Source organism: Danio rerio, chromosome 20, assembly GCF_049306965.1.
Source record: "Danio rerio strain Tuebingen ecotype United States chromosome 20, GRCz12tu, whole genome shotgun sequence".
NCBI lineage: Eukaryota > Metazoa > Chordata > Actinopteri > Cypriniformes > Danionidae > Danio > Danio rerio.
In genome coordinates, this window is record NC_133195.1 from 5,300,001 (window position 1) to 5,323,819 (window position 23,819).

The 23,819-nt window shown below is 38.2% G+C and overlaps 1 protein-coding gene across 2 annotated transcripts in view; it reads right to left on the reverse strand.

Moving 5' to 3' along the window:
- Positions 1 to 7,410: 7,410 nt before the first annotated feature.
- Positions 7,411 to 23,819, reverse strand: part of ccdc85cb (coiled-coil domain containing 85C, b) — a 73,234-nt gene continuing 56,825 nt past the window's right edge. The window contains exons 3-6 of one of the 2 annotated variants that reach the window (XM_005160350.6): positions 21,682 to 21,783; positions 18,062 to 18,154; positions 12,265 to 12,363; positions 7,411 to 8,255 (exon numbers count right to left, since the gene is read on the reverse strand). In XM_005160350.6, the coding sequence (XP_005160407.1) occupies positions 8,166 to 8,255; positions 12,265 to 12,363; positions 18,062 to 18,154; positions 21,682 to 21,783 (384 nt within the window). In that variant the 3' untranslated portion in view covers positions 7,411 to 8,165. 2 annotated transcript variants of the gene reach the window in all.

A 23,819-nucleotide genomic window follows, 5' to 3' on the forward strand; every position in this document is an offset into this window, starting at 1 on the left:
TGTTAAACCCAGCCTGATCTCATGAGAAAACGTAAGTATTTTACGTATTGTCAGTTTAGTGGCTAATTCGTGCGAGTTCAGTTGTATGAAATTGTACGATTTAAAAAAAGCAGGCGTGGCACCTAACCCCACCCCTAAACCCGTCATTTGGGGATGAGCAAATCGTACTAAATTGTACAAATTAGATCGTACGAATTTATACGAATTAGCCACTAAATCAAAACGTTACGAATTGCCATGAGATGGTGTCGGTTAAACCTTTAGGAATTGTGTATCCAAGTGTGTGCATTTATTCTTTAAAAAACCCGTCTCCTTCCACAGTGTTCACTGGTTTCATGACAAGCACAACACGTTTTGCATTGTCAGTGATTTTGCTTTCCTTTTTCAGACACAGGTGGTCTCAAATCTACACTGTTCATTTTTTTTGTTGAATCATATTAGCTTTTCTAGTTGTCTTAGCTTACATCAATCAAACTGACTACAATATTAAGTTAAACTTAGTATAACTTACTCCTCTTCTATATGCGCCAGACATGGCCTTCTGCAGTGTAAGGTGCTCCATAGAGCTCATTTAACCAATGGCAAATAAGCCAAACTGTTCCCTGATAGAAGTGATGCCTGTCATCGTTGTAAGCAGTCTCCTGCCAATCATCTCCATGTGTTCTGGAGTTGTCCCCAATTGAAAAATTTCTGGTCCAGTGTTTTTGACACACTTAATAAATCTATTAACATAAATCTAGACCCTAACCCCTTGACAGCTCTTTTTGGCATTTCAGAGAGAGTCGACCTGACTGTTGCATCTCGCCAGGTTATTGCTTTTTCTACTCTTTTAGATAGACGAGCCATTCTTATCAAATGGAAACAGGTGATTCCTCCATCACATGACATGTGGATCCGAGAAATCTTTAGTTACATAAAACTTGAGAAATTAAGATGTTTACTTGAAGGATCTCTCAAATCTTTTTACAAGACCTGGAACCCTGTTTTAGATTCTATCAAAGGCTTACCCTGCTAAGTTGATATCAGATCTAATACACAGTAAATAATTGGAAAGAGGAAATACTGAATCCTTAATGTGAAAAAAAAATAAAAATAATAATATATATATATATATAATATATATATACATATATATATATATATATATATATATATATATATATATATATATATATATATATTTTTTTTTTTTTTTGCTCTTATCGTAAAGTTGCTTGTGTATTATTATATATATATTTTAAAGAATTTCTTTTAAGTTTTATTTAATTTTTTAAAAAATTGTATTTATTATTATTCATTTATTTATTTTTTCTTTCAGAGGATATGTTTGTTTATAATTCATATATTTAATTTATTTTATTTTTAGGGGATAGTGGGAAAATAAGAATATTAAAACAATCTGTAATTTTTCCTATGTTGTATTGTATACTTTGATGCATTGTCTTGTTAAACACCAATAATAAAAAAAATAATAAAAAAATATAAACTTAGTATAACTTTAAACATGTAGTTAAACCCGAGTAACTACTGACACGCTAGTGTTAATCTGTGAACGAGCAATTTACCCTGTTACCATCAGGGGGCACAGTGGAGTTCACAGTTGCACATTTAGCAAATGTAAATCATTTAGGTAATCTTAACAGACCTAAAATAGTAAATGTTTAGTATGATTTACCTAAAGACATTTTTTTTTAATGGTCATGTTCCTTCGTTTAGAGTGTATGTAAACTTCTGGTTTCAACTGTATGTATGAAGGGCTCCATGTTCATAATTAAACTGACCTGAATCAACAATGCCACAATAATGACACTACTGTCATCAGTGGAGCTGCTTTATAGCCACAAACTTAAAAAAATGATATTGCTATTAATTTATAAGAGGCATTTTGAAACAATAACAGTTATTTTCTAGTTTCTTGTATTATTGTGTTGCTGAAAAACAACAACTAGTGTAAAAAGCACTACCTGTGAATATTGAAAGCAATAGTCTTTTATTGATAAATCAATTGGTTCAACTTTTACAATGTTTCCTTTACATCTTTGCCTTAAAATTCCACTCGATGTCTCCAGCAGTCATGCAGTCCTGTTATTTTTAACACTGAAGACAGGATGGACCTCAGAGGTTTTACACAATGAAACAGCACAGGGCATTGGTTGCAAATAAAAACCCATGCACAAAAGAGGCAGCTCATGCCAGAAATATTATCATGGCTTTGTGGTTAGACCATTTCTCAAGAGAGAGGGCACTTTTTATTCTGTATAGGACCTGCTTCCAACTCTTTTCATTAATAACAGAAGCAACGTATTATAAGTGAGACATCAAACGCACATTTAATCCTCCTCAGGAGGATCTATATCCAGACCTTTTTTAATATTTAGGATTGATGTTTAGTTCCATATCAAACAGCAGGCTTTTCAGACACATGAGAGCATATGTGTTTCATTTAAACATAACTTGTGTTAAATGGTGCTGACAGGCACTGACAAATTAGCCAGTGATTGAGAATGTATTATAATATAAGTGAATGACTTACCCCAAACTGTCAGGCCAGAGAATCCTCTGCAGCACAAAGGATCAGATCAGGCAAGAAAATCTGACAATCCCTCGCCGTCATGTCATTCCAATCCCTTGAGACCTTTCATCGATGTCGCCAGAAAGCAAATTATTTTAGATGAAATCAGAGAGCTCCCTCATCCTCCATAGACAGCAACAATCGCGAGATCATAAAACGCATGGTCAGTGCCTTTCTATGCTCAGGGCGAGTGTCCACCAAAGCCTTTTCCCGAGCTGAGCTGCTTTTATTATTGTCAATTAAAAGTGTGCTTGAATATTTAGCTGCGCAAAAATGCTTTGGTGGACTCCTTTAGGGCAGGTGTCCACTGAAGTGTTTTTGTGCTGTAGAAATGCAGGCTAAGATTTGTTTTGTTTGTTTGTTTTCAATGGAAGCATAGCATTTTTTAAATGGCGGCAGTGTAGCCAGGCACTGAACGTGCATTTCTAAAAACGCTCAGCTGTGAGCACTTTTCTTAAAGTAATGGCTGGGGGGTAAAGGCTGAAGGTGGATTTACCCTGCTTTGAATGAACTCTTGGAACTTTGGATCCTGTTCTGGATTTTAAATGTCTTGGGATTATTGCTGTGTATGGAGGATGAGAGAGCTCTCAGATGTCATCTAAAATATCAAAATGTGTCTTCTGAAGCTGAACAGGTGTTCCAGTAGATTGAAAGGACACAACGGTGAGTAGCTGAATACTCATTTTTGGGTGAACTAGTCCTTTAAATGGCATGAAATTGCAAGATAAGTGCAGTTTTCTTACCAGGTATTACATTAGGAGAAGACAATAGCCCCTTTCACACATACAGACCTTTCCGGAAAATTGCCGGCAATTTTCCGGAAAGGTTGTATGTGTGAACAGGTCCTTTTTGAAAATACCGGTAAATTCGTTCTGGCTATTTTCCGGAAAGAGAAGTTGTAACATTACCGGTAATTTGCTGGAATGCTGCGCTGTGTGAATGCAGAAGGAAGATTGCCGTAATAAGCGCGTGCACGTCTAGAATGCGCTGACGTGAGACGTCTGCTTTAGCCAATCACAACAGTCAGACGCATTTACGTCCGCGCGGTTTGTGAGGATAAAAGCCTTTGAATATTTTTCCAGACACATTTAGCTGCTAGAAGTTAGTCAGATCACGTTTATATGTTCTTCTTAATGCCAACCGTGTAAATAATCATCGATGAGATGCTTATGATAAGCCGTTGTTTGTTTACCTTCAAGCTTTGCGTGTGCCTGTGGAACAGCCTGTGAACGCCTGCACACGCACATATTATGAACATCTCGACATGCGAAAGTGATCCTGCGAAAGTTGTTCACAATATTGATCATCCACAGAGTTTGTAATTTAGTCAAATGTTGACAAATACAAGCGCAGCCGTTTAAAGCTCATTTGTGGTGAATGATGTCAGAATTTACCGGTATTTTGGAATGGATGTGTGAATGCTCTTTTCCGGAAAATTTCCGTAACGTCCTCGCCTGTGTGAACAGCGCTTTTTTCAATATACCGGTAAAGTCTTTCCGGAAATTTTCCAGATATTTACCGGTATCACTGTGTGAAAGGGGCTAATGAGTCCACTTTTTATGCAAGACACACAAACCTTCTTGAATGTAAACGTTGGCCTCATTTACCATGGTTATTATCTGCCACGCATCAATGTGGACACCAAAACAGCAGTGCAAAGGCTTTCAGGAGGATTAGATCTGTAGGTCACCCCTACATGGGGTCAAAGTAAACAAACTAGGTCTTTTAACATTCGGTTAGCACATTGATTTCAGTCATAACACTTGTCTTGATTTGTAATGGGTCAGTTAAAAGGTACACATGAAGTGTCACTATAATCAATGACATGACAAAATAACAATAGGGGCTGTAACTATCGCTTCGGATGCATCATGACGTGGGTCATTCTTCATTTGTGGTGGCGAGTGTCATCGCTCTACAGCTGAAATAAGCTGTGAATACCAATACATCACGAAATGTTTATATTCTCTAGGGCAGTGGTTCTCAAACCTTTTTCATCAAGTACCACCTCAGAAAAAAATTGTCTCTCCAAGTACCACCATAATGAGCAGTATTGAAATACAGTAGCGTAGTAGGCCCGGTAAAGCAGCTACAACTCTGCACAGTTCAAAAACGTGGCAAATTAATTTCTATTATTAAGAATATTTATTATTGTCAGCCACTTTAAACATTATAAATAGTCTAAACATTAACACTGTACTGTGCTTATAGGTAAAAAAAAAAAAAAAAAAAAAACAACTAAAAACGTTAATATTTAAAATTAAAATGTGCTTTTAAAAGTAAAAAAATGGTAGATTACTGTTCTTAAAAAGTAAAAAAAAATCTGTTGTACTTAAATGTAAAGTATTAACATATAGTAGAACCAGACATATAGATAGTCTGGTTGTCTCAAGGTTTTTTTTTCTTATCTCCCATCAAGGGTAATTTTTTTTCCCTCTCCGCTGTCGCCACTGCCTCGCATGGTTCAGGATTGGTAGAGCTACGCATCGATGAATTTGCTCTTCAGTGTTTGAACTCTCAGTAATGATTAAATCACACTGAACTGAGCTAAACTGAACTGAACTGAACTTAAACACTAAAACCTGAACCACACTGTTCCAGTTACTATGACCATTTATGTGAAGCTGCTTTGACACAATCTACATTGTAAAAGCGCTATACAAATAAAGCTGAATTGAATTGAATAGTAGCCAATTCATTAAAACCTGGGGATGTTGCTTGGACCTCATAAACTATATGTCATCACATTGATGTATAAATCATTTTTGATAATTTTTTCAATATATGTACCATACGACATATTTAATTCCTTCACGTACCACTAGAAGGAAGCTCGCGTACCACTAGTACTACACGTACCACAGTTTGAGAACCACTGCTCTAGGGCACAAACTATTTGTGCACTTTTAAATAGATAATTCACTTCAAAATAAAATAATGCGCTTACTATTTTCTCACACTTGAATGGAAAAAAGCAGCCATTGACGTATATAGTAGCAAGCAACACAAATACTATGGAAGTGACTGGTTGCTGCTTTCCAACATTCTTTAGTAAACCTTCCATTGTGTTCAAAACAGGTTTTGAACAAGTGACTAAGGGTTTCATTTCTGGGCAGACTACCCCTTTAAGCCTCTATTTTAAGGGATGTACTGTATTATATTAAGTTTAAATGTATAACAATACATTTTATTTAAAAAAAAAGTGCTTTTATAAAATCTTCCTCTCATTTGCCACCCCTATTAAAAATGACCAATGTAAATGTACACTCACCAGCCACTTTATTAAGTACACCTTACTCAGACCTGCCAACATTTGTCTCTGAAAATCCAGGAAACCAGGTGGTAGGGGTGGACGTGCAGTGGTGGGGATGTCTAGGTGGGTGTACCCGTGACGTTCCAAGGGGTATGTTACGGGTGAAATTACGGGAGTTTTCCAGGAGAAATAACAAACCGAGTCTCCAGGGAAAAACGGGAGTGTTGGTAGGTATGCTTACTAGTAACGGTGCTTTCAGAACTACCTTAATCCTTCATGACATATATTCAACAAGGTACTGGACCCAAAGTGTGGCAAGAAAATATCTCCCACACCATTACACCGCAGCCTGAACCATTGATTCAAAGCAGGATGGATCCATGCTTACTCTTAATTCTGATCCTGCCATGCGAATGTGGCAGCAGGAATCGAGACTTAGCTGATAGGAATGGCACCCAGTGTGGTCTTTTGCTGCTGTAGCTCATCTGCCTCAAGGTTGGACGTGCGTTCAGAGATGTTCTTCTGCATACCTCAGTTGGAACGAGTAGATATTTGAGTTAATGTTGCCTTTCTATCAGCTTGAACAAGTCTGGCCATTCTCCTGTGACCTCTGGCATCAACAAGGCATTTGCTGCCGCTCACTGGATATTTTCTCTTTTTTTAGACCATTTTCTGTAAACCCTTCAGATGGTTGTGCGTGAAAATCCTACAGTTTCTGAAATACAGTACTTAGAACAGCCCGTCTGATACCAACAACCATGCCACCCCATTCTGATGCACGGTTTGAACTGCTAATCGTCTTGACTTGTCTACATGCCTAAGTGAGGTTTATTTATAAACAAATTTCGAGAGGATCACGTGCTTATGATTGTTCACAGCTGTTCCAACTTTAGCTAACGACTGATTATCCTATCAGACGATCCTTAACTCACTATAAATAACCAGACTTTTCTCATCTCAATATCTTCGTCTTGAAGAACCCCCCCCACCCAACCCTACTATCCCTCCTTTCAAACGGGCGTCACGGTGGCCAGCGATTAGCGCTGTTGCCTCACAGCAAGAATGCCCCTGGTTTAATTCCTTCCCAAACCAGACGGCATTTCTGTTTGCTCGTTCTCCCCCGTGAACGCGTGGGTTTTCCCCAGGTCCTCCGGTTTCCTCCCACAGTTCAAAAACAAGCACTCTAAACAATTAATCCAAATACTTTAGCTAAACTCTGAGTACACCTTTCAGCATCCATATCTGACACTTGGCTACAACAAGCAAGAGGGGGAGTCATCGAGATCTACCTGAGCTCAAACTCCCCTCTCGCCTTGCAACAGGAGGGAGCCCAGGGCTCGAGGATCTTATAAGCTCAGGGCTCTCTCCCGGGACAGCACGCCAAGCTAGCTTTATTATCAATCATCAGCTAAGTGTGAACTCTTGAAATGCATTGAGTTGCTGCCACGTGAGTGGCTGATTAGAAACTTGCATTAACGAGCAGTTGGACAGGTGTACCTAATAAATTAGCAAGTGAGTGTACATATCCATGTACAAGTATCTGAGGACCTGAGAGACTGGATTGTCAAGCATGCACAGCACACTGTTTTAACATTTGACATCTTTAACATACAAAGTTTATGTACTGTAGGTTGTAATTGGCATCCTTTTTATACAAAAACTGAAAGACATAATTAGCATGTGTTGTGTCTCCGTTGCATTGTCTGTCAAGAAACCCCATTCTGTTGAGTTGTAAAAACAACCTCTAGAAAAAGTAAAAACACTTAAAAAGACAATATAATAAACTGATTTAAAACCTTTATACATATCTTACATCGTCTTATAGATTATTGTCTGCACAAACTGGATGCTATAACATCTGCTATTGCTCACTTTGCAAGTTTGATGGACTCAGCTTTTATGACGTTGACGTAATTAAAAAAAAAAGAGGTAAAAGAAAACAGAAGAGGCAAGGTTTACCAAACATGACTAGCTGCCAGACTTCTTGATCCTCAACCCGAATTATATCATCCTTTGTGGTTCTCCTCTGAGTCCACATATGGCCACATTGGTCCTGGATTGGTGCAAAGGCTCATCGAAGATGCACCATTATGGCCGAAACCATGATTCAATCCAAAACCATTATGTCAACAAAGAAAAGTATATAATTATTAGGTAATAATGTTAGGTTAATGTGATTATTGCTTTGAACGTTCACTGAAAGGAAAATCTGAAAACTGGTGTGCAGTGATCCAACGTCAATGGCACGATTGGCTCCAAATGATCTGACATGGAAGAAGGTGGAGCGTTTGTGTCGCCTAAGCATTTTGGTCCTGCATGGAGGATGAGGAGATGTTCTCGCTATAGAGGAGCTTTGAACTGATTACCAGAGAGTTGCTGTCGGAGGGACGGCTTTGTTCCTGTTGCGTCGCCCAGCTTTCTCCACACCACCTGGAAACAAATGGGAAAAAGCCACTAAACAGTTCAGCCATTTTACATGCTGTATGTCAGTCACATAGATATTTACATTTGATGCCACCTATGCTGTTGTTTTCTATTGGGGGGGGGGGGGGGGGCTGCTTGGGGTCTTAAGCTCCTAATGTATTGTCAAAAGCCCCTGATCTTTTGTAATATGTTGCACTAAAAACAAAACGGTTGTAAAACAATAATTTTGTTATCCAAGTACTTAAAATTACCACATACATTACGCACATTCAATTCAATGCAGCTTTTGTTTCGGGTATTTAAATAGTCAGCAGTTCAGTTCCTGTTTAGTCCCTGTTTCTACCGGCAGGTGGGAGTAGGACTGTTGTTACACAGCAACCGTTAAAAAAAATCCTGCCACTGCACTGTCATCATTCATTCCTTATTTTGAGGGGCTGAAGCTGATGAGGTAATAATACAGCTGTTTCACGAAACTGATTAGTTATAATTATTTTTTTTTATATAAAGTATCAATCAATACTTGTTTTTATCATTTAATATTTTAAATATTTGTTTTGCTTATTATTACATAATTTAATCGAAAAATATACAATTTTTAAGAGAAGGTTTGTCCCCAAACCCCATGCCTAAACCCACCATTCGAAAAAGTTTCTGTGTTTGGACAACAGTTCATCTTTTAAAACAAGCTCTGCATCTTTTAAACACAAAAAATAAAAACAAATAAGATTGCTGAGTATTTTAAATGACCATAACCCCAAAATACACTGCTATTTGTCAAGTGTGTTTAGCTAAATGCTACTTCGACCCACAGAAAACAAACGAAAGCCAGCACAAACATCCATTCATCCAAATCTCTCATGAAGGGTGTCCACAATGGTGTTGACGAGTCCAGGATTCTCCAGGTGAGTCACGTACAGAGGTGTTATTGTGCTCCAAGCTGGATTCTCTCGTTCCCACATTCCAGTGTGGGGCCCAACAAACAGATCAAACTATATCGGCTCACTCTATCAAGAGCTCAGATCTCTGTGTACCAACCTGTCCATTAACTGACCTCTCCATGAACTCCACCCAGTTGTTAACGCTTCAAGCTCTACAGAATGATCCAAAGAAATGAACTACATGGGCTCTATTCTAACGATCTGGGCGCAAAGTCTGAAGCGCAGGGCGCAAGAGCATTAGGGAGGTATCCAAATCCACTTTTGCTATTTTAAGACCAAGATCAGTGGCGCATGGTCTAACAGGGTTGAGCTTATTCTCTTAATGTGTTGTAGGTGTGTTTTGAGAGTAAACCAATCAGAGTCTCATCTCCCTTTCCTTTTAAGAGTCAGTTGCGTCGCGCCATGACACATTTGCTATTTACATGGCGGACTTTGTAAGTGGAAAAACTGAACAAGCAAACAGCATCTGAAGTGTGAGAATGAGCCTTTACTTTCACTTTCTCTCTTTTGTGGAACAGCACAAAACTGTTCTGGGGTGTGTCCATCATTGACCATCATTTTTTTGTATAAACCATTTCGATGTGGTGATGTCATTGGCCCATGACCATTTCCTGCTTGTTATTAAACTATTTCATAACTGCAAGAAGAGGCACGACACTTCAATCCTAGCTTGATGTTAAAGCAGCTATCATAACATTATTCATCAATATGTGGCTATTTGGATTCTCAGGAGCTATAGAAATTAAAAATGTCAAACAGGAAATATGTTGTTGGGACAATTGTTTTTGTTTACACCCCTTAAAAATGTTCAAAAAAATTATATTGTTTTACGTAAACACTCACTTAAAAATAATCCAATAGTAGTTTTAGTAAAATTAAGCACAAGTTTTCTAGATTAACTGAAATATATGTAAAAGGCACATATAGGGCCACTGTTTCCTTTACAAATATTATTGAGAATATTCCATATTCTATTCTAAAAAATAAAACTACTTAGCTAACAATCTCATATATAAATCATATAAATTGTTAATGGTTGTAATTTACAGTAAGATGTTTATTAGGAAAATTAATATTAATAATAATAATGATTATTATTATTGGGCGACACATGGTGCAGTGGGTAGTGCTGTCGCCTCACAGCAAGAAGGTTGCTGATTCGAGCCGTGGCTGGGTTAGTTGGGGTTTCTGTAAGGAGTTTGCATGTTCTCCTCACGTTCGCACAGGTTTCCTCTGGGTGCTCTGTATTTTACGCCATATTACTTTTGATCTACCTTGTTTGTGTTTTGTTGCTGAAACTTAAATTAAGTGTTACTTCTTGTTGTCAATTTTGCAATTGTCAATTGGAGTAACAATTGATGACCAACTAAACTTCTCTGACCACATTTCTAGAACTGCTCGATCATGCAGATTCGCACTCTATAACATCAGAAAAATCCGACCCTTCTTATCTGAACATGCAGCTCAACTCCTTGTTCAAGCTCTTGTTTTCCCTAAACTGGATTACTGCAACTCTCTACTAGCCGGGCTTCCAGCTAACTCTATCAAGCCTCTTCAGCTGCTCCAGAATGCAGCAGCACGAGTGGTCTTCAATGAACCTAAAAGAGCACATGTCACTCCGCTGCTCATCCGTTTGCACTGGCTGCCAGTTGCTGCTCGCATCAAATTCAAAGCTCTGATGTTTGTCTACAAAGCGACTTCTGGCTTTGCTCCTTCTTATCTGCTCTCACTTCTGCAGAGTCACTCGCTGTTTTCAAGAAACGACTAAAAACTCAACTATTTAGTCTCCACTTCACTTCCTAATCTGCAATTGCCTCTCTGGATATACCAATAACTGTACTCAAAAAAATAAAAAATAAAATAAAAAATACTAATGCTTTCCTTCTTAGACTTTACAGACCTGAAACTTGCCTATAGCACTTATTCATTGTTGCTCTTAGTTGTGTAAATTGCTTCCTTGTCCTCATTTGTAAGTCGCTTTGGATAAAAGCGTCTGCTAAATGACTAAATGTAAATGTAATCTATTTTAAATACAAAGGCACTTTTATAATGATTGATAAATGTATGTGCATTTTTATGAAGTCATGTTTTGTTATAACCATTTTTTCAGACTTTTGACATTGATGAATACTCCGATTTTGACCTCTGAATTGAGACTTTGAGAACTCTTGTAATAAGATCTACAACAACAGTTACTATAATGCTGTGTTCACACTAGACACTTTTCACGTGTAAATAGAACATTATGAGTTTACTTGCTTTATTTGCGTTGTTGGAGAAAAAAAATATTTTTATTTATTATTTTTGTTACCTTTTCTTTTCATTAAACAATTGTATTTGTATTCCTTAATGTTATATATATTAACCAAATTTCTTCTCAAGTGTGATATGCCTTGGATACTAATGAAGCATTTTTGCAGAAGTAGCAGATGGAAATGCAAAGGCCTGATTGTCTAAAATTCACTTGAGCTCTGCAGCAAAATGTCCTGTGAGCGGAGCAGAGATGAGTTGAAATTGAACACTGAATTTGCAGTTGAGAAGTCTTGTACTTTTGACATTGTGAAGAGAATTAGTAGAAAAAGAGGACGCATGTATGGGTGCGGCCAATGGAGGAATGGAGAATGGTTGACAAGTGACGAATTTCACTAAACTCCACCTGTTAATATCAGCTGCGTATAAAAGTGTGAATCATGAAATGAAAGTTGTTGCGCACCTCCTAAATGTAATTCTTGCATTGCATTGGGGATATTAGAATTGAACATGAATGCAATTATAGGGCAATATTCCAACAGAACAAGAAATTCACTTCACAATGACACAAATTTGCCATGTTTGTGTGGTTTAGGAAGGCTGAAAAACAGTGTATATTAGTTTGGCGCCATGTCTGAGTGCACTTGAACAAAATTTGCGTTGACTTAACATGCAAATCACTCACTCTTGATGCTTGATCCAATTCTGGTTTGAACGCAGCATAATAGGATCAGTAATGTTTTTAGTAGGACCAACTGACAGAGGGAAGTCACATATTTGTTTTAGAAAGAACTATCACTATCGAAAGTGGAGTAAAATTCACTTACATTGCACATTTCCCGCACTATGGCTTTCTCTTTCTCACTCAGGTCTTCCTCACTTTCTTCTGGAAGCTGTTTTTCCAGATTATCATGGACCTCCAAAACCTGTTAAAACATGGGCAAGAGCATTTTGTTTTTGAAACCAGACAACACATTCATCAAGTGTCGCAAAACAAGGACAAATCTAATACAAAAATCATGCATATTTCAATCCTATGGACACAAACCTCACTGATTCCCACATCTTTGAGCTTCAGTTTATTATATTCAGTGTGTTCTATGTACACTAGGTACACATTCATCAGTATTTAAATGTACTGTATGGACATAATGATATGAAAATATTATATATGTTCCAATGTCTTTTAGGTTTTAGAAGGGGTGGTCAACCACAATATTGTACTTTAAACTTTAGTTGATGTGTAATGTAGCTTGGTCAACATAAACAACAAGTAAAGTTCAATGCAACAAGAGACATTGGCTGCGTCCGAAACCGCATACTTCCATACTATACAGTACACAAAAATCAGAAGTACCCGAATGACTTGCTACTTCCGGCGAGATTCTAGAGTGCGCATCCCATGCATGCTGGGCTATCCCATGATGCCCCGCGAGAAAATTCATGAATGAGTGTAAAGTGACGCAACTGACGCCGGTAGGTCACGTGACCATGACAAAATGGCGGATGTAGTATGTCAGAATTCCATTCATACTTTTCACTTACATACTGTATAGAACATACTTTTCTAACGGCTGAGTAGTATGTTTGAATTCAAATGCAGTACCTACTAGGGATGTAACGGTATCAGAATTTCACAGTACGGTAATACCTCGGTATGAATGTCACGGTACGGTATTTATTGAATCATTTACAGGAAAAAACAAAACTTATGAAAATACTCCAAAAAAGTGCCAAAAGTGTCAATGGCATACAAATTAGCCATCTATCTGTAAGCTTTGAAACAGGAACTTCAATTTTAATAACAAAAAAATATTAAACCATGTAAAAAAATTAAGTTTCAATTTAGTATTGTTGAAAACTCATCACATTCAACATTTAATCACTCACTCACTTAGATAGAGATGGGTTTAAAGGAAAATTATCATATAAATATAATCTGGTAAAAGCTGGTATCTCTGGGCATTTACAATGTCCCCTGCAACAGAAAAAACCCTCTCATTTGGGACTGAGGTTTCTGGGACAAGAGAGATATGACTTGGCCCAGGTTGACAGCAGTGGGTAACGTTGTGCATTGTCTTTCCCCCACTTGAGAGGACAAACCATGATCAGAACGCGTGCGACAACACAGCTGATAAGAACTCGCGCGACAACACCGCTATTCAGTACGCGCGCGACAACACAGCTGATAAGAACTCACGCGACAACACCGCTATTCAGTACGCGCGGCGAAAACACCCGCTTTAGGGTTTTCCAGCTCTTTTTCATCCCCGCTTCTAGCAGCACACTCCATTTCCGCATTACTGGATCTGTAGCGACATCAGACCGCAAGGGATGATGGCCAAGCCTGGGCTGATGGGAATTGTAGTTTCCGCTACCTCCCGTTCGCTTCATTCGCCTGAGCAAATTTTCTCAGAAGACCTATAGTTTTACCGAGTCATGCGACTACGGTAATATCGAAAAAAATTTATATTGCGGTATGACGGTATTTACAATACCGTTACATCCCTAGTACCTACTAGTAGGCAGTTTCGGATGCAGCCATTGGCTTTTACAGAGTTAGCTTACCAAAGCCTTCAGCGAACAACTTGGCGACTACAAAAAAATTAATCCAGGCTTTTGAGATCACAAGGGCTTCCGGTTACGTGCATTCACCATGCACACACCCTTCGCAGCTAAGGGGCGTAGCCAGAGGTGCTGTAATGTTATAGCAGAGAAAGGTAAAATGCCATCCAAATGCTGCTATTTCCACAGAGCTCGTTTTTGTATTTGGGCTTTCAAAGGACACGACACAGACAGAAATGCTAAAAATGGAACTTAATTATGTTCCAGAGAATTATAAAAAAGATATAGCTAGCATCTGACACATCTCTCCCAGTTCAGTGCTGTATTCGGCTAAAAACTCCTGCAACCGACGAAGCTTTGGATTGTGAGCCACAACCTGTAAGTATTTTTATTGGTTAAAATTGATATATTACATGCAGTTTCTAGCATAAATGGTATGTTGGACGTAACCAAGGATGTGAACAACAGGAAATGCTGTTTGGCACCGCTAACAGTTTAGCTACAAATCCATATTTATCAGTCTAACCGCTGTAAACACCCACAATCTTCACCAGCTCTGCAGTCTCTCTCAATGCGGCTGCTTTTCGTGCATTCTACATATCCAGGGCCGGATTAACCAATGGGCCTTATGGGCACAGGCCCAGGGGCCCGTGCGCACTAGGGGCCCCTGCGAGGGGGGAGAAAAAAAAGACAATTTCGGAGTGTCTTTTTAGGCTAATTGCAAATAGCGCATCTAGTTGGACTAAGCTATTCAGGGTTTACGCCCATCGATGCCTGTTTGATAGAGACAAGATGAGTAAGGACCGGTGAAATAACACAGCTGCAGTGGCGCACCTTGTAAGGCACACGGCATCATCTTTTGACGCGATTAAACATAACATCGGTTCGAATCCACCATCAGTTGAACTCGTGCAACTTTTTTCCCCCCATTACATAACAGATTGGAAATATATTTATTTTTAACAGGAAAGAAACATTTTTTTAAAATAATGCAAATGTGATATAAAGTCACAAGTGTCTCGTGGGTATTTAATAATGTTTAGCCTTATTATAGGCGCCTGCCGCGCCTCCCTCTCTTCAAAAACTATATTGCTCAGACAACTGTATTTCCTCTGAGCAAAAAAATCGCGATCACATATTAATATTATTATTATATTTAAATTGCCTTTCTTTCTTTAACTAAACAGAATGCTGTTATTGGTCAAGTGCGGAAACGTTAGTTTTGTAATAACCCGCACTAAACTGAGCGGATTGTAGTGCAACGTTATATCTGTAATAGATCACAAATGAGTGGACAAGTGGATTTAGCAAACGCGAGAGAAAGAGGAGAGGAGGCATCTTTATTGAGGCATTTTCCATACACACCTTCTTTAAACAGACCCGTGATCAGGAGAATGAGGGTACAGAAGAAGACGTTAACTTTAAATGATGAGTAGCTAGCATTAACCAGGCGGAGGAGGCTAACGGCAGCGCAGCGCGGACTGGATTAATCGTGTGAGAGACAGACAGAAAGGGAGAGAGAGAGAGAGAGAGAGAGAGAGAAAGGCCCAGAAGAGGAGAGAGAGGGAAGAGAAGAGGTATAGTGTCTGTGATTTCGGATACTTTTAGGTTTATAATCAAGTCTTCATGACGAGAAGAGTAGAGAAAATACAGGGAGAGGAGGAGAGAGACAGTAAACCAGTGTTTGTATTATGAAAGACTCAGATTCATAGAACTCAGATTCATAGAACTGGATTGGAGAAGCATTGTGCGTTATATGCCATGGCAATAATATGCTTTATAAGTTTGTAAAAGCAATACACTAAAATACCCTTAAAAAAATATATATATATTAAAATATATTAAAAAATAATATATATATATATATATATATATATATATATATATATATATATATATATATATATATATATATATATATATATATATGTGTGTGTGTATATGTAGTTTTATTAGTATTTTTATTTAATGCTTTGAAAAATAATTTAAATACATTTAATAATTTAGACTATAAATACATATGTACTATATATTATTTATTTAAATATGTGGGCAACAAATTATAGATTCATTTTATTTAAAAATTATTATATTATTCTTATTTTTTAAATTCAACTATAGGGGTGCGGCCAGGTAGGGGGCCTTACAAGATAATGTGCCCAGGGGCCCCTGAGTTCTTAATCCGGGCCTGTACATATCAAATAACAAACTTGCAAAAAATATGAGAACGCTTTATATTACTTACACATGTTTATTCTGAATATATGTGAAAGACATTTGTCAGATTTTATATTAGAGAGAAGGCGTGAGGCTCAGCTGTGTGCTCTTCATTTTCTGTCTGATTCAGGCAGCTAACACTGCTAACAGCTGCTCTGACTAAACAGTTTACACAGCGCAAAAGCGCACGCTTGTAGGGGCGTGACGTGAAGCCAATCCACGAACCACAGCAAATTATGTTAGCTGACCAATCAGAGCCTCTTAAAGGCGGGCCTTTCGAAGGATCTAGGAAATGTGACAGTCGTTTTCATGTTAGCTGTGTAGCTGTATTTAATCAAAGTAAGATGCATAAAAAATGATGTGATTTTCTACGAGTGAAGCATGAGCACACAGCGAACACAACCTTATAAACACAACTAATCCTTAAAAATACACTGTGGACCACCCCTTTAAAGATACAATACTGACTTTACAGTTTTTTTTTTAATTTCCAGCCAAACTTAAATAAAAAATAAAGACTTTCTACAGAAGAACATAATAGGAAATCCTGTTGAGTATTTCCTTGCTCTGTTAAACATCCCATTTAAAGGGCCATGAAACCCCCCGTTTCAGCAGGGTGTTTTCACACCTCTAGTTTGGAAAAAGTCAGGAAAGTGGGTGTGTCTAGCTCTGTTTGGGTGGGAGTGTCGGGGAAGGGAAAATGGGCAGGGTTTGAATAAAAATGGGAGTTGCCATTTGGGCATGCGCCGAGGACAGAGGAAATACAAACACACACACACACACAGGGGAGAAAGACAGTGTGTTTAATGACGGTGAAATGTTTGATACCGCACGTCGTATTGGAGAAAAAAAGCCTCTGGATTTCTCTGTAAAATACGACGAAAATTCAACACGTCGGTTGGCAAAAGATTGCTTACAGTGTTCACGTGTTTACACTCAGAGAGCAGCATTTACAGCGGATCTTTCAATATTGTAGTGATATCAACGTACTGTAAACTAAGCAACTTAGAAATCATTTTGACTAAGGTCTGTCTTTAAACACTGAAAGAGTACAGCTGACCATACGAACTATAACTTTGCCATCTTAACGAACAAAGAAAGGGCGCTGATCGCACACACTTACCGAATCTGTAGACAGGACAATCAGCTCATACTGGAGCTGCGTCTTTTTTAAAGGAGACGAGCAGCAAATCCGGATCTCACCATTGATGAGAAATGCTCTCGAGTAAAAAAATGTTCCAAACAAACGCATTTCTAGTACACGAATCCACACGTGAGTCTAGCAGCGCGCTCATAGAGAGAAAATGGAAACAAAACCTTCACATTATGAAAGCAACACTGGCGACTCGTATCTCCAAACAATTCTTATTCTTTTCCACAACTTTTGGCAACACGATGTGTATTGTCTTTCTGCCGTCTGAACACTGTTTCAGGTATAGTCTAAGAAAGCAAGCATGCATATTAATGAAGTTGCAGCGCATACATAATGGTGGGCGCTGATTGGTTTGAACCAAGCCATACTCATGAATGAACGCAACACACTCAGAGATGTAATACGGGACACTCTGGCACAGACGCCCAGTCTGCACGCTGGAATACACGCTAAGATCTCATGGCCGTGACGCAGCTTCAAGAACTCGTTTCAAACCGGAAGTACGAATTTGCTCGAAATAACGCAAAAACAACCAATTTTCACTTTTTAGTGAGATATATGTGTCCTAATAGTGTTTTTAGCAGTGTGGGACACGTATACGACTGTCAACAGCTCAAAAAATGTGTTTTGGTGTTTTGTGACCCTTTAACAGGAGGGCTGATCAGTTAGTGTTTTGTTTGTGTGTGTACCTTCATTGCATGAACCACAGCTTCAGGTTTCTGTGCAGATGAGATAAATCCAGTGGAGGGAGAAGATTCACTGGTCTGCAGCCTTCCAGTGCCCTGAAGAGAAGAACAACACATTGAGGGGTCAGTTTGCTTCTGACCAACATGGTACAGCACGTTGTTTTATTTTTGGATATGTAGAAAATGAGTGGGAGTGTATACACTCCCATGTAGATTTTTGAGAAAATGTGAATCATTGATTCAGTTTCGCAAAGAAATGAAACTATTAATAAATTAAATTAGCCTTTAATTATCTAATGCACGATTAACCATCTGCTAATCTCGCAGTACAAACGAAAGAGTGCAGCAGTGTGCTGGTCATGTGCGATCTCTTTGTTCGGACCACACCGACTGAAAGTGACACCAGAAATCTCTAAACACGAAAGGTCAAGTGGAATAAAATCGGCGCTTGACCTGTTTTCTCGAAGGAGACGCAGAGTCAAAACAGTTTAAAGTAATTCAATTTAAGCTCTGCAAAGACTTTTAGCTGACAACAGCAAGATTTTCATGCAAGCATATAGAACATACTGAGACTTCCTGTGCACTGGCTGACTGCTGCATGTTCAAAGGCGCGTGTGCATTTTTCCATTTATTCTTTGGATTTTTTTTTTCAGCAGAGAGCTCTGCTCATTTTTTTCAAGGAAACATGAAAAGAAATAAGTTTGTGCCTCTAGTTCTGTGCAGGAAAAGCCTATAGCACTATACAATAGATGAAAGATTTGATGTACCAATGAGTCTTCTCTTCACGTTGTTACTGAATAAAGTCAAACTGATTAAGCCAACCCAGACTCATTGCAAATACCAGCCTTAAAGGTGCAGTAGGTGATTGTCTTCAGAAACATGGGTTGTTGTGCTGGTTGAAAGTCTCTTCACATTCTAATAGTAATGATTAAAGTAAATGATCTACTTAGAGAAACTTGTTCATGCTTTTCTCAGCAGTAGGGTGGATTACTGTAATGGCCTCCTCACTGGCCTTCCTAAAAAGACAGTCAGACAGTTGCAGATCATCCAGAACGCTGCAGCCACAATTCTGACCAGAACCAGATAATCAGAGCACATCTGTCCTCAGGTCTTTACACTGGCTGCCGGTTACATTCAGAATAGTTTTTAAAGTATTATTACTGGTCTATAAATCACTAAATTTCCTAGGACCTAAATACATTACAGATATGCTGACTGAATACAAACCCAACAGATCACTCAGATCTTTAGAATCATATAAACTAGAAGTTCCAAGAGTTCAGTCAAAGCAGGGTGAATCAGCTTTCAAGCCACTACGCCCCCCGCTGCTGGAATCAGCTTCATGAAATGATCAGATGTGCTCCAACATTAGGCATGTTCATATCAAGACTGAAAACACATCTGTTTAGCTGTGCCTTTACTGAATGAGCACTGTGCTGCGTCCGACAGATTGCACTATCATGTTTTTCTCTTCTTCTTCATTCTTTTATATCACATTTTACCTGTTTTTATGTTTTTTACTCATTTTTATTAATTGTTTTAATTTTTATTTTACTTGTTTTTTTTTATTCTTGTTTATGCAAAGCACTTTCAATTGCCACTGTGTATGAAATGTGCTATATAAATAAACTTGCCTTGCCTTACATGTATTTATATGCAGATCATTTACTTTAATTCCCATAATTCTGATAAGCAGCCCAAATTGTCTGTCAACAAATGTAGATTTGTACATCTTTGCACCCCTGTTCTCGTAGACGGATCCACCGTTTACACAAGCATGCCTGTTCACATGCACACAGCATGGAGAGAGAGAGAGAGAGAGAGAGAGAGCGGTAAAAACAAATGCTGAATCAAAACTTTTAAAAGTCTTGAATCAATATTGGAGTTACTTTTGCACGCTGGAGGAAGAACCACACCATGGCTGAAGTATGTCTTTTAGACAGGTAATTCATTCATTTATCAGCTTTTTAAGTGGTGACGTGTTTGTGACGTATGTAATATTGTTTCCGGGTCCAAGCCGCCATTCAATTGAGTGGAGAAATCATTCGTTTATAGGGATGTAACGGTATCAGAATTTCACGCTACGGTAATACCTCGGTATGAATGTCAGGGTACGGTATTTATTGAATCATTTACAGGAAAAAACAAAACTTATGAAAATACTCCAAAAAAGTGCCAAAAGTGTCAATGACATACAAATTAGCCATCTATCTGTAAGCTTTGAAACAGGAACTTCAATTTTAATAACAAAAAAATATTAAACCATGTAAAAAAATTAAGTTTCAATTTAGTATTGTTGAAAACTCATCACATTCAACATTTAATCACTCACTCACTTAGATAGAGATGGGTTTAAAGGAAAATGATCATATAAATATAATCTGGTAAAAGCTGGTATCTCTGGGTATTTACAATGTCCCCTGCAACAGAAAAAAACCCTCTCATTTGGGACTGAGGTTTCTGGGACAGAGATATGACTTGGCCCAGGTTGACAGCAGTGGGTAACGTTGTGCATTGTCTTTCCCCCACTTGAGAGGACAAACCATGATCAGAACGCGCGCGACAACACAGCTGATAAGAACTCGCGCGACAACACAGCTGATAAGAACTCGCGCGACAACACCGCTATTCAGTACGGGCGCGACAACACAGCTGATAAGTACGCGTGCGACAACACAGCTGATAAGAACTCGCGCGACAACACCGCTATTCAGTACGGGCGCGACAACACAGCTGATAAGAACTCGCGCGACAACACCGCTATTCAGTACGCGCGCGACAACACCCGCTTTAGGGTTTTACCGAGTCATGCGACTACGGTAATATCAAAAAAAATTAATAATGCGGTATGACGGTATTTACAATACGGTTACATCCCTATTCGTTTATGATCACTTTTTATTGATATCGCACATTAAAGTTAATTTTATATAAAGTCATAGTGTACACAGCAATCTCTGGGCTTGCTGCATAACAAATACCAAAATTTGAACAATTTATAAAACAATGAATTACTTTCTGGCCATCGAATATTAGGCATGGACATATATATTGCGATCGTGACTTTCGAAAGTATTAAATCGCTTAGTAAACGTTTATTATTACCATTTCATGAATCTCCCCATTCAGTTGAATAGAGCGTTTGGACTCGGAAGCTGCTCCGTGTGACGTCACACTTAACAAGCGGATTCATTTTCGTGTCGGCTTAGTCCCTTTATTAATCTGGGGTCGCCACAGTGGAATGAACCACCAACTTATCCAGCTTGTTTTTACGCAGCGGATGCCCTTCCAGCCGCAACCCATCTCTGGGAAACATCCACAAACACTCACTCACACATTATAGACAATTTAGCCTACCTAATTCACCTGTACCGCATGTCTTTGGACTGTGGGGGAAACACACAAATTATATAAGCTACGTTTAGGAGTGACGTATATTTATGTTCATACATAAAGTGAACTATTGGAAAAAAAAACACCTTTACAAACATTATATATTGTAGTTCCCCATATGCGAAAGAACTCCTTTACATTTGCTGGAATGAACACTGAACAGGAATGAAATAAAGTAACTATCAAACAGACATGAACAATGGTGGCATTCACTGGAGGAGATCACTCACATTCAGCAGGGCTTCCTGTCTCTGCGGGAGGGAAGACAGCTGTGATTCTGAGTGGTAGAGGGTCATGCCCTTCCGCAGGGCGCGCAGGTCTCCTGGATTATACTGTTCAATGACACAAGAGGGAGAGAGAGAGACACATTATAACTCAATACATTAAATTAATCAACAAAAAGTTAGTGAAATAAAGTTGTCGTAAGAAATCAAAGCCAGTTTAAGGAAACATCACAGAGAGAAACTGAGAATCCATGCTTCAGTCAAAAGAGAGTAAAAAAATCACCTGTTTATTCACAACTGGCTAGCTCTTGGCAATTCACTATTTTAAAAAATGTTAAATAATTATTGAGTAGCTTTTGATACATATCCTTGAAAAACCTATTTAGAGATAGAGGGCCCTATCATACACCCGGCGCAGTGTGGCGCAAGACGCGGCGCAATGGTCTTTTGGTAGTTTCAGCTTGGCGCAAGAGTCGTTTTTAGGCGTTGCGCTACGCTGTTTAAATAGCAAATGCATTAGCGCTCATTTTTGCGCCCATAGGCGTTCTGGTCTAAAAAGGAAGGCGTTCTAAGGCGGTCCGCTGGCGCGTTGCTATTTTGAGAAACTATAATAGATTTTTCATTAGACCAAAACTAACCCGGTCTAAACTCCAGCGCAGAGTTGCGCCTCGCTTACGCACTGCTTAATACACACAAGAGAGCAATAGGCAAATATCTTTACATATGAAAAAATTTAAATATTAAGGATATATATATATATAGGATATAATAAAAATAGATATAGGATATAAATATAAATGATTAAAATATTACAAAACATATTATTTTCTAGCCTACATAAATATGAAAAATCACTGCTTTTATGTCTTCATCTCGGGAGGCTTTTTCAGTTCATTCATAACAATTTGCTTTTGTATAATGTTATAATTATTAGCAGTATTATTTATTATATCCACATTTATGTTTGTTTTATTAAAAACAAGCTTAGATTTGCCCACCTGTCAGGTTTTAGACCATATGGGGCATGGCAGGTGTATTTGGAAATAACTCAGTATTTTGACCACACTTGGTCATTATTGTTAATTTATTCGTTTGCTGGAAATTAGAACTGAATTTAGAAATAGTTTTGAAACAAATCTTTGCGCTTAACAAATGAAATTAATTATTTATAGGCTAATTGATGTCTGTGTGTAAAGGTTTCCCTATCCAAGAGCGAAAGTGAAAGTGATCCATTATCTCTCATTCTCACGCAGTAGATGCTCTGTTTAACAGTTTTATGTTAAAAAACTGTGAACTGTTAACTGTTTGCTTGTGAAATGCTCATTTTTTCCACTTAGACTTACTTTGCGTCCTGTAAATAGCGAATGCGCTCTTGGCGCGACGCAGCTGGCTCTTAAAGGGAATGGGAGATGAGACTCTAATTGGTTTATTCTCAAAACACACCTATAACTCATTAAGAAAATAAACTCAACCCTTTTAGACCATGTGCCACGCCGCAAGGCAGATTTCCCGTCCTTAAATTAGCAAAAACGCGTCCTGACACGCCCTGAAAGCGTTTGCGCCCTGCGTTTTGCGCTCTGCGCATGGACCGTCAAAATAGAGCCCTAAGGCTTTTTCCCATTCACTCAAATAATATCCGCAACATCTTGGGTCAAAAACAAGCGGCAACCTCCCGCTCTTACCATTTACGGAAGTAACTGAAACTGCAATTCATCGAAATTCCGCTAGTCCTGGCTCCAAACGGAGTGGATTTCAATTGAGCCCACTGTTAGAATGGCCAACTACACTGTAAAAAGTGGAAACTTAAACAAATTACTTTGACTTGTTACAATTAAATGAAGTTAGACAAACTTAATTTATAACAGTTTTCAGTAATAAATTAAGTTATTTGTTTAAGGTGTAGTAAGTTATTTATGGCAAGCATAAGTATTGTTCACTATCAATAATAAGAAATACTTGTATTTGCCACAACACATTAAAGTACTATTTTTATATTAAGAAGGGAAGGGAATTATTTTTACTTTAATAAAAGTACTGTTTACTATTATTATTATATTTACAATATTGCATTGAATGATTTGTACTGTACTGTATGTACTGTTCCATTCTTGTTTTCTAAAATAAATGACTAAAACCCGTTACAC